General features: G+C 30.2%; 1 protein-coding gene across 1 annotated transcript; it reads right to left on the reverse strand.

Annotated features, from left to right (window-relative positions):
• Positions 1-1,789: 1,789 nt before the first annotated feature.
• Positions 1,790-2,774, reverse strand: LOC105127216 (uncharacterized). The gene has a single exon (XM_011028423.1). It carries the CDS (start codon positions 2,357-2,359, stop codon positions 2,009-2,011), a length of 351 nt encoding a protein of 116 aa, XP_011026725.1. The 5' UTR covers positions 2,360-2,774; the 3' UTR covers positions 1,790-2,008.
• Between the last annotated feature and the right edge of the window lie 10,292 nt (positions 2,775-13,066).

Genomic DNA, 13,066 nt, shown 5'->3' on the forward strand with positions numbered 1-13,066 from the left:
ATGTTCTTATTCCCTGGGGAATCAGGCACCTATCTCACGTCTGATAATTAATGGTGCTCCTTACGGAAACGAAGCAATCTTTTTCGGCACTGCCTCGTATAAGTTCTGGAATCCAATTCGAGATTTGAAGCCATTACAAAACCAAAATGCAGGGTGCGGTGCGGTGCGGGTTAATGCAAAACAGACACCAGTTATAGATTGAACGCAATGCCAGTTTCAATCGACCGAGATGTTTGACTTATTCTTAGAGTGGAATCATAATACCTAATCACATGGAAAATGATTGATTGAGTGATATGTAAATGGTCTTACCTCCACTCGAGGATGCTCCTTTTGCCCTTTAAAAAATTTGTTTGGTTAATTAAATTGTATAGCCGTGCCTCCAACTCTGATTTTATAGAAAATAAAATAATAATTTATTTTCAAATAAAAATCCATTACAAAACCATTTTAACTAAACATATTTTTTTAAAACTACAATCACAAAAAACTACTATAATATCACAAATATATAAATTTTGCTTTTCAAGGGCTATTAATTCGAGTTTTACAAACTTTAAAATTACTTAAAATTTATATAATTATTAATTTTAAAATTTATAAAATTAATTAAAATATATTTAAATAAATAATTTTAATTAACCATTTATTTTTATAACTACAGTCACAAGAAACTGCAATAAAATCAAACGCACAAGTGAACTGATAATTAGTGAGATGATCTTGGACTGTAGGAGTCGAAGATTTCCGGGGCACGCACCTTTAGTGGACATGTGAAACATTGATGGTACACGTAATGCATGAGTGTCTGTTTGACTATGTGGGGACCTACTACTTTAATCCCCTCATTTCCCTCGCCTTGCCCTGGGGTTGGCATCGGACAAAGAAAGCTGTCTTAATCACGAGAACTAGTTACGCTTAATTAACCAAAATATCAAAGCCCAATTTTGGAGCAAATTAGATGGCGCATTAGCAAATCCGATGATCATAATTTGATCCATCAACCGGCTAATTTGAACTGCTATGTCAATCCGGAGCATTGAACATGTCGGAAATTTTTTATAGAATTACTGTGTCAATCGCCAGTTATTGTGGAAGAAATTATACCGTAGCTTAAATAATTGGAGCCCATTTATAATATAAGCATGATGTCGAACGAGTACGTGCCTTTTTTTTTTAATTAATTTGGGTGTTCGGACCAGCAAGCTTCTAGTAGTCATCATATGAGCAAGGACTCGAATTTTTAAACTTAAAACCAGAGGGAGCAAACCCCTTAATCCCAAGTCTTTACCACCGCCTAAATGGTTAGTCTTAAGTATTGTGAATAATTATAATTAGCGTGTCACCATTTCTTTTAACCTCCTCTTAAACATGTATTGGGCAGTTGACTCGTACTTCTGTTTAAAAAAATATAAGATTTCTTCATGGTTGGTTTTCAGGAGCCAGATGGGAAAAAAATACCCGTGGCATCAAGAAACCAAAGGGCTATTTGTGTGTACCATTTCAGTTACTGTTATTTACTTATTTATTTATTTGAGTTCACATGAGCCGACCGCACGACATAAAATAACGATGGTATCACTAAATGAATTTAAAATGTTACAATTTTTTTTTTTGAGTTAATTTAAAGGATGAACAGAAGAAATCTCAAGCTTTTCAGGCATGACTACCTGCCTGGCAATGGTTAATTTGTTTCTTGGATGGCTTGGGGGGTGAGGGGTAATAATGATATAAGCCAAAGGAAAGAAAACCTCTCAACTCAGTTCTTAGAACTAGTGTTGACTCAGAGTTGAGAAAGGAAAAGAGGGCTTCTTTCATAGATACCGCTTGATCAATTAATATGAACTTCGGGTTTTCCCTTCAAAATTTCTGCCTCCTTACTCCTTAGCGAAGAAAAAGTGATGAAAAGCATACCAAAGATCAAGCGAACAGTAAAACTAGGAAGAAGCCTCGAAAGAGTAGCTATCACTATTATTTCTGCGAGGAAGAGTCCTCTCCTTAATTTTATTTATTTTTTGTTCAATTGGTACAGTTTTGTGGGTGCCGACCTTGAATACTTCTTGGAAGAAGATTTTGATGAAGACAAGCCTCCTGACCGTCTTCTCAGCATCTGCCTCATACCATCAGCAACTCTAACTGCTGGATTCGCATTGAATTTACCACAAAATGACATGTGAGCTCTCACAGCTTCTTCCATTCCAGATTGCGTTTTACCCCTGCTAACTTCATCTCTAACAGCTTCTGAGCACAATCCACATAGCCACTTGCCATCAAATTTGGCCTTCACTTCACTAATATATTCTTGGGTGCAATCCTCTTTCAGTTCACAACACTCACACTGGACTGATTCAATCTCCATATCCCTGTCTTTTTCCCTGCTTGAAGAGGTTTATGAATGAGAAACAGAACTCGTTTCAAGTAAAGTGATGGCGGCAAAAGTACGGTATATAATTACACGTGCTTTGATATGACTGAAATGATAAAACAGAAGGCGGTTTCTTTTCTTAATTTCTTTGTGATTGACGGGGTTTCTTTGGCACAAGAACTCAGTGTGTGTTGTTTGGTGTTATGTGAGAGCTTTTATGGTTGGTTTGGAAGAGAGAGGGCTTAGAGAAGGGAAAGCTGCCATAATTTCCTCCATGTTATAAGGGACATGGAGCAGTGACAATCGAGACAAGGTGGTCGGAGGGGGCCTCAAGAGTTGCCCTTCCTAGAATTTAAATCTAAATTCAGAGGACTTCAATAAAACCATTTCTTTTGAGCCCTTTGTCATTTTGTTCGTAATTATAAGTTCTGACACTTGTAGTAGTTTTTCTTTTATTTGATTGACAGTTACGTTCGGTTGGTGTTATGAATAGGGCTTGTCTTGGCTAGTGGCTTTACATGACTTGTCTGTCTCTGGCTCGGAACTTTTTAGGCTAGGCCTTAGCTTGCCCTCTGGGCTCAGGGTTGTTAATTTTCTCTGTTGTCGGTACACAGGGGCATGTTTCTTTTCTTATCCCCGTTTGGGATCGTGTTTAATGAATGTTTGTTACATTTAATTATTTTTTATGCTATTAAAATATTTTAGTATGCTATATTAAAAATAATTTTTTTAAAAAAAATATCATTCTAAACAAAAAATTTCTTTAAAAAACAATAATAACCTGATAATATTCTAGCATTCTGATTCAATGAATACCGTTTGATTGTACCAAAATTTACTATAAAGTCAACATCACTATCACACTTTATTGACTAACCGGCCTTGGGGTGGTTCAACAGCCAATGATGGATCCAATGGATATGAATTTGCTATGGTTATCTGTAAAAAAAAACAAAGGATCGTTGATAATGTGTGCTTGTTTGCGCTCCGAGAGAACTGTAACAACACTCACAAATATACAGTGCTGTCTACTTTCTAGTTTCTCGTTATAAAAGTGTTTTTTATTATCTTGTAATATTATTATTTAAACTTAAGGATAGCAGATAAAAGAGGAAGAAGGTGTCACGATATCCTCGAAGAAGAAAATATAATACTGACCTCAGCAAACCACAAATGTGATCACTGACGGCCATTTACATTTACTGGTTAGCAGGGCATGGGATGACCTGCGTCCCGAGCCTTTCTTTATTGTCATGCCAGGAATTTTTAATTGATTATGAACCATGAAATGATTTTTACTTGATGCATTGTAATGATTTCTTATTAGCTTGTAAACTTAGTGATGAGACATAAACTTTAGGCTTAGCAGCAAAACGCATCAGCACCCTCAACAAAATCCAGGACCGGTTGTGCATCTCTCCTCCAAATATCAGTCATGCGTCCCTCCTCGAATGTTATGCTCCTGGACGTAAACCGTGACTATCTAAAAGGATTTGGTATGCTTTGATGGATGAATAATACATCCCATTTCAATGAACAACTGATAATGATGTCTCAGAATCTTATATATGCTTAGGAATAAGGTTTTTTTTTATGATTGTCAAATGTTCATTTAAAAAAAATTATTTTTTCAAAAAATAATTCTTGATAAATATCTTTAAATATTTTTAAAAAATTCTTTTGAGAACCCTCATATGATAATTAAGATCAGTAATATTATAGAAAAAAATATACTAAAAAATATTAAATTCCAAGAAAAAGGTTGTTTTTATGTTGAATATGAATACGTTTTTTAATATAAAATCTTGAAGTTTTTATCTTACTAGTTCAAGAAATATTTATAATTTATGAACTTTTTTTTTTTAGCATCTTATAACATTAATAAGAGATAAAAAAATTTTATATATGCATTAATAAGAGGAGATATCCTTTAGACATGATGATGAGGGATAATATTACTTATACATGTATTAATAAAAGAAACCATTTTTTTATATGCATTAATAGAAAAAAATAATCAAAATTTAAAAAGAAATTAGAACCCAAGGGACCAGGCACACCTCTTGGAGTTAGACTTGGGTGGTACTATTGGGTACTCACCCAACGCCTCAGTCCTGTTAGCTGTGCCACGCGAAACCACAAGATACTAGATATTGAAGTCATAACTGTAGGCTTGTTCTAGAAGCAATTATCTTTCTATCAAATATTTAATAATACTGATATAAATCGTGCTCCGTCAACAACATACAAGTAAGAAATTCTTTCATTAACTAATAATATATGTTGTTAATGTCGTCGTATGTCCAGTGTCATCATTTAAACCGACTATATGACCACTTTTCACAAAGTGCAAAATTCATATCTTGAAGATCATCTTTACGATAGTTTCATTTAGAAAAGATATTATTAATCTTTAATGGATCCAAAACTACATATATTATGCAAAAATTACTATTTTGCACCTTTTTGGCGACAAACTCATGTGAATTCAAGGTAATATAAAAGGGTTTTAAGTCCTAAGATAAGGTCCATACTCTCTCTCTCTAGACTTTTTTCACTTTTTTATCTTTTTTAAATTTTGCTCTTAAAACACATACAAAACAATCTTACGAAGTTCTTTCTTTCATTATCCGTGCTAACTTGAGTATAGGTACTCTATCATTTCAAGAGACTTTTCTTTATTTTACAGGTTTTTTTTTTTTTTTACAAGAGTCTCAATTTCTCTGTAATAAGCATATTTTCAGTGGATGTTTTTTCTCGACCTGGTCAGTAATATATTTAAATTAATAATTATAGAAATTATAATGTATTTTGCTTGATAAGTTAATTAACTTACACTAGCTAGTGAATCTCTTGTGAATATATTCATGCTGTTGCCAAGAAAATGGGTTAGGAAATTTCTTTATAGGGACAACGGGTTAGGAGAAGTTAAAGAGGTAAAGTGCTGTGAAGTCTAAATTTTGTATGCAAAAGATTTATAACAATAATTTAGATTTGCTGCATGAGTGGATCAATCCTATTAATATACTGGACATAAATGCTGGAAAAGAGTAGTTCTGTGGTTCTGGACAGTTGAATGTGACCAAACAGGGGAATTGACGATCTGGGTATGGATATCGACCTCTATCTTGTCTTGCAATAATTTTAACTTTTTGCCACGACTATTAGTTCAGACTTGTTTTCAATGTGGAAGGTAGGTTCATGTGATTATAGTCAAAGTTTCACACACACGCATATATATATATATATATATATATATATATATATATATATATGTTTGTTAATCATGTCTTATATATAAAATGAAAATCGTTTCCTTTATATAAAAAAATTATATTTCTTTAATATCTTGAAAGAACTCGTTTTACTTAAGTCCCTATTAACTTTAAGCGGTTATGAATTACACACATGTGTTTGTGTGTGAGCTTGTAATTTATTGCAATTTTAGCCAACATCACATCATTCCATGCAAATTATTGCATAATTCGTTTAGCATTTTGCCGTTTTGTTCACATCCATAATTCACGAGTTAGTTCAATTTTTTATGCTAATTCCTGCCGCTCGATACTAAGCAATTTTGTTCTGATTTTTTTTAAAAAAATGTAATAATAGTTATTTTTTAAAATATTTTTTAGTTCAAAAATATATATAAATATTGTATTTTTTATTTTTTAGATTAATTAGGAGTGGTGTTATATCGTAGTGTCTCTATTTTTCCTTTAAAACTAGGTGACGTGAGACTGACCTTGTCTTAGCATAATCGGAACAGAAGCTTTAAATTATTACGGGTTTTTCTAGTATTTTCCATCTTCTTAATTCTGCGGTTGGTTTAGGGTTACTTTCTGTCTGCCCATGCTACCAAGTTGCTTTCACCTCCAACCACTGCATGTAGTTTATATTCTCATTCATTTTGACTACAATTTGGCACTAGCCTTCTCAATTTTATAACCATAAATGGCTGATTATATATATATATTAGGGGAATTTAGTAGCTGTATGGAAAATTATACTTAAAAAAGAAATTGAGACTGTTAAATTAGGATTTTTTTGTTAAATATATAAAATTATTAATCTTTTTATATATCAATGAGTTTATAACTTAATTGACACTACTATTCCTCTTCTTTTCTAACAGATTCCGGGTTTGAATCTCTTTTCTTATGATAAAAAGGAAACTATATATATATATAGTTAATCAGGGTTTGAATCTCTTTTCTTATGATAAAAAGGAAACTATATATATATATAGTTAATCAGGGTTTGAATCTCTTTTCTTATGATAAAAAGGAAACTATATATATATATATGGTTAATCAGTGATTTGATGAATATTGTCATGTGTTGATTTAATAACAAGAAATTAACTGCACCTCTACCATAGTTACTCCTTATAATTCTAGGTTGCGTTGTTTTTGCTACAATGAAATTTTAAAGATGCATGGGAATAATCTGTCTTTGATTTGATTGGATAAGATAAATAAATATAATTACAGCATGCAGAGGCTAATGTTGAGGATACATTGTGAAGATCTTGGTTTTCTTCAAAGGCTTTGCACCGAGCCCGAAGGAATTATATTGATGCTGATACTGAATTAGCTAAGATAGTTGTACAATTTAAAACGATAGGTTGACCCATGTTGACTAGTCATCACTCCCATATCGAATCAACCATTATGTGTTTTCTGCCTCGATGTGATCATATATAATTCCCAAGGACAATCTGCTAAAGGCCGGATTCATGTTGTTTGGATGAGATTGTAAATTTGTAATCCATATACGTCATTTCAGAATAAGCAATCAATGTGCAATTGTTCTTTTTATATTTAACCAATTATTTAATATTTATGAAATGTATAATTCATCGTTTATCGCTCAACTTATCTGTTTGCATAGAGTTTTACCATGGCATCGTGTTAATTTGCATGTATAAGATTTTATTTTGAGTATATATATATATATTGTTGAAGTTAATATTTCTTAATTCAATTTACGCACTAACATAAATAGTATATAACTTCCGAATGATTGTGTTTTTTAAGCAGGCACATTTCGCAGTCAACAAAATAAAGGGCGATTGTTATCAAATTCTAAAAAAGTCAAAAGAGGGTATTGATTGATAAATTTAATACTCTGATTAATTACCACTAGGAAGAGTTTTTTTATATTATATCCGAAAAGAAGCCCTCTGATCAAGGGCTTAGATTAGTTCAATTATTGCAAAGAACCAGTTACAATATATAAAAATCCAATTAGAAAGAAGGATAGACTGGAGAAATTTTATATTAAATTTTGTTACTGATCGATGATGCCTGCTTTTAATAAAATTAATTATAAAAAATTAGTGTTTACATCGGGGCTCTCTCCGAATCCCAAAGCAGTGGTGCTCGTTTAATGCAAACAAGGGTAATCATGGAGAGGCTAGGCTTCTTGTCTCAACTAACACCTAGTATCCTGTTTATTAGGACCTGTTTGGTTGCAATCGACACCTAACTTGATTAATTAACGCAGATTAGGCTCCATCTTTTCCTCACCTCAATCATACCTATGCACTCTTGCCCTTTGAAAAATTTAGGGTTAACGCGTCTCTGGTCAAAATGTTAGTCAAAATGCTTATCCAACGAAGAAGGTAAATGAAAAGTCAAAAATAAAAAAATTAATATTTTAATTTTTCTTTATTTATTTTGCATATTCCAATAGAGAAACTAAATAAAATACTAAAATATATTTTCTCTCTCACAAATACTATTTTTACATATCTCTTTAAAGAGCCAAAACCAATAAAGTGGGACCACTAAAAAAATAGACCAATTAAATGTAGACATGTGAAAAAAAATAACATTAAACAATATTAAGAAATAATAAAACACTTCTTTTTTCACTCCAATATAAATGGCTCTTCAAATGGTTTTTTTTCACTGGAATAGATATGGTAAGATAAGCTATATTTATACTATTCAAAATGTTATTTTATCAATTTAACTTTTCAAAATAGCATTTTGGATTGGAGATGCTCTTATCCATTGCCAATTGGTTTAATAATATCACTCTTAATGTTACCTGATAGTTTCTACATTGGATTTTTATTATATAAAAAAATAAATATACAAGTTTTTCTAACATATTTTTTGTATAAAAAAATCATGATTATAAGTAAAAAAAAATCAATGCATATATTTAATTAAATAAATTAAGAATAATGTACTCAAATCCGATAATTATAATGCAAAGGGATAAATGTGTAGCTCCTACTTCATGCCTCTCTCTCTCTCTCTCTATCTCTCTGTGAAAATATCTGCTACTTCATGCCCCTCACCTTAGATTCTATTTACATATGCGCGCGTGCGTGGGCGGCCTTAAGGGACATGTATAAACAAAACCTTCAACCTCAAGCTCTTTTTTTTTTTAAGCTAAGCAAGATCATGTTTTATTTCATAGAATTTTGGATACATTGTTTATGTGCATGCTGCGATTAATTAAAAGTAAACATCCATTTTTTTGCACTGAACACTTTAGGCATTGGCTATTATTATACGTACATCGTCTTCTCCCATGTGAATCAGGAACTGCATGCAGTCAAGCTTCGTGTCCTTAACGAAAGAATAGAATACATGTCGCGAATTGCAATAGGCCACGGGCAAGCCATGGCCAGGCATGTGGGGCTGCTTGGCCCCAAGCATCCAATGCATTTGAATTCAAGCATTGACGAAGTTATAGAGTGAGGCCATTGCTGCGCGTACTGACATGCAAGGCTTGTCCAGTAGATGTCCGGCAATGTTTCCAGTGGCCACAATGGTGATTATCTTATATATTTTTACATATTTAATTTTTTATTTTTTTATTTCAAGATTAATATATTTTTGATGTTTTATATTATTTTGATATGTTTCTAAATTAAAAAAATAACTATAACCACCTTTCCAAACATCACCACCATTCTACTTAAATAAAATTGGGTGCTTCAATTCCAGTAGCCATTTCCATTTATGATTAATCAAACTGATGTTGAGAATGTTCCATCGGTTAATTTATTCCTACTTCCCCTCGTGGAAACGATTGTTAGGGGTCTGTGTGTGTATCACTGGATTAAGATAATATTTTATATTATGGTTGTTTTTTAAATATTTTTTACTTGAAAATATATAAAATAATATTTTTAAAAAAATTATTTTTAATATCAATATATTAAAAAAAATTAAAAAATTTTAAAACCCGATTAAATGCAAAAATAATACATGGTTACCAATTCCTCCCTGCCCCACCCATTTCCAACATATGGATTTTAGCTCTATATCCACTGTTCTGAGGGTCAATGATTCTTCACATGGGATTTTGTTTGGTTTCTCCATGATCTTATGGAGGCAGTGTAGAAAAGAGAGAGAAAGAAAGAAAAAGAAGAGGAAAATAGTGGGGAGTTTGAGTTTTTTAAAAATTCAATGCTCTTCACATGGCATCCCACATGCATTTCTCTTCACAGCCAAGGATTTCTTGTCACCTCCTCCCATTAAGAATAAGTTGCTGTGCTGTTTGCTTGACCATATCCAAATTCTCTACTCAGTCATTATTATGCTCTCCGATTTGCCAATTGTCTTCCATTATCATAATTGTCCTTCAAAATACAGTAATGTACAAGAATAATGATCTCACTAATTAACTGGGTTTTTTTTTTCCTGCCATGTAAAGTGAATTTGTCTAATTTTGCACTGCTGCCTGAGTTTATTTAGTACGGCTTTCTTGAATTTGGTAGAGCCTTTTTAAAGAAAAAAAACACTCATTTAATTAGCTGGTACTAGTTTATTTACGTATATTGTTTCTGCTGAAGCTTTGATTAAAAAAAACTGAGCGTTAAGAAATAACATCTAAATTGTGAAAAAATATTTCACATTATTATTAAATTTGGTATAATAATTTAAATTTAAAATTGTTTTACTCTAACTTTTTATTTAATTTAAATTTTAAATTAAATTATATGAGAGTTAGCTCTATATAATTTTGTTTATAAGATAAATCTTGAAAAACAAAAAAAAAACATATTCAACTAAGGTAACTTGTAACTTGAATTATGAAATTTATTAAATTAAATTTATTTTTTTATATTTTATTACATCATAAAAAATATAAAAATCAATCATAATAAATTTAATATCATATGATAAAACTAATTAAAATTTCAATATTAAAAATAAGATTAAAAAATAAAAAAGAGGCAAAGATAAAAAAATCAAATTAAAAAAACAAAGAAAAAATAGTCCATTCCTGAATGAAACACGTTGTACAGTTAAAAAAAAAAGACCTCAGTAAATGGGATTTTTTTATGTGGAGCATATGACTTTTTCTAAGTATCTATATATATTTTTATATTTTAAAAATATTTTTAAAAAAATTAATTTTTTTTTAATATTTTCAGATCATTTTAATATGTTGATGTTAAAAATAATTTTTTTTAAATAAAAAATATTATTTTAATACATTTTAAAATAAAAAATACTTTAAAAAATAATTGCTATTATACTTTCAAATATTTCTAAATAAAAACTTTGTTGCACCCATGATATCCAGCCAATCAGCACCTTGCACTAAATTGATATAAAATAATTAAAAATATATATATATATATATAAACATGGTTAATTATTTAACGAAATTTATAATTTATTTATTTTTCAAGAAGTAGGGGTATTTTTAAAATATCAATTTATATATTAATTAAGACCAGATCTTTGTTTGTATGTCACTTCAGAAATAAATCTTTTATATTATTTTGGTCTACCGAGTGATATTAAATTTTCCTTAACGTTGGATAGAAGGCTCAGATTAGAGAACTGAAAAAGAAAAGAAATATCCTTAATCACCTTATCTACACCTCAAGATCAACATGGCTATTATTTATCTATCAAAACTCAACATTAATTTACAAAAGAAGAACAAAACAGACCTCAAAATTAAGAACGTAGCGGATCAAACAGAACCATGGGCCTGCAATGATTGGATGTGAAACTTTTGTGGTTGTGCAGTTCTTTATTTATTCAATCTGTTCGCAGTATCATGTGTTTGCTCGGCCTTTTGTTATTAAATTTGCTTCAATCATTAGCGACTCAACAACTATTTCAACTCCCATCTCCACCTATTCCAAAACTGTTGACTTCGTGATCGCTCTGCTACCTGATGATCAATGGAGATCCTAGACTGGTATAACCATCGGTTTTTGAAAGTTGCTATGCTTCTGCTATACATGCACACACACATACTGTAGCATGCAAGAGATATAAATATTCACACGCATCTCTGTGCCAGGCCAAGTGATCTCTACTGGTCTACGCGGAGCGAAGCATTCAGTTTCAGTTCGACAATATGTGCGTTATCCATTATATCACCTTCAAGATTTGAGATAATTAGCTTAAACTTGATTTAGTTCATTAAAAAATGGAGTTTTAAAGAGCTCATGGATGATTTGTATAGCCACTTGATATTCAATTTGAAAAGGGTTGTTTTTCGAGAACAAAAACTAATTGGGAATATCTGAGACAGTGGACTCATCGGAACCAGAACTCAGTTACTGTTAATTTGATTGATTTCGACTGGAATAAACATGTTCAAACCAAAGGCAAAAGCTCTCTAGGGCATAATACCATACACAAAGAGCCAGGAGGTGGAATTAATTTAAGCTTTCAATTATGCATCCTAGCGACGAAGTTTTACTCAAATTGATGTGCATGGTTGTATTTTTACATGTACTTGAGTATATTTCTAATATGAAAAAATATTAAATTAATATTTTTTAATGATTTTGATATATTAATATTAAAAATAAAAAAATCTAAAAAATTATTATTTTATTATACTTTAAAAAAAATTCTTTAAAAAGCAATTTACACCGACACATTCTTCTATTTGTGTTAGCTTGATGGGCCATGGATGCTTTTATGACGTGCCTCTGGTTCTGATGCTAAAAAGTAGTACTATATTAAAATATTAATTTATAAAAAATATTTTTAGTTAAGATTTATTTAATATTTATATTTATTTGATTAAAAATATGATTAAAATTAAGATTAAATAAAAAATAATTTAATATATTTAGTTAAAAATATTTTTGAAATTGAGATTATAAAATAAAAAAATATTTTTAAAATTAAAATTATAAAATAAAATATATATATTTATATTAATGATTTTTAATTTCAATATTATAAACTTAACTACTACTATTATTTCATAAAATAAATAATATTTTATATAAAATATTTTTTATTATTTCTTTAAATTATTTGTAATTCTATTATATATGAATTTTATCTGATAATTTTCATAACTTCTTGATTATATAACAATATCAAAATTATTATTTCTTTAAATTATTTGTAATTCCATTATTTATCTGATAGTTTTCATAACTTCCTGATTATATAATAATATCAAGAAAAATATTATCAAAATAAAATTTGAATAATAATTAAATTCTGTAAATATTATATCATCAAATAGTTTATTTTTAAAAAAATTATGTAGTATGATTATTATTAATTACTATTTTTTTAATAAAATATAATATTTAAAAATTTTTATTAAAATTTTTATTTTACTATATCACATCGGATCGAGGGAACACATATCCAATCTGACTAACAGCGGAGAACAGCCCAAATGAAGGCGAAGAGAAAAAGGGTGAAGAGCAGTGCAGGGGAAGAGTAGTGCTGGTTAGTA

Source organism: Populus euphratica, unplaced genomic scaffold, assembly GCF_000495115.2.
Source record: "Populus euphratica unplaced genomic scaffold, PopEup_1.0 scaffold1.1, whole genome shotgun sequence".
NCBI classification, from domain to species: Eukaryota; Viridiplantae; Streptophyta; class Magnoliopsida; order Malpighiales; family Salicaceae; genus Populus; species Populus euphratica.

Coding starts and splice junctions, on each gene's coding strand:
- LOC105127216 (XM_011028423.1), bottom strand. CDS start 2,359: ATGGAGATTGAATCAGTCCAGTGTGAGTGTTGTGAACTGAAAGAGGAT.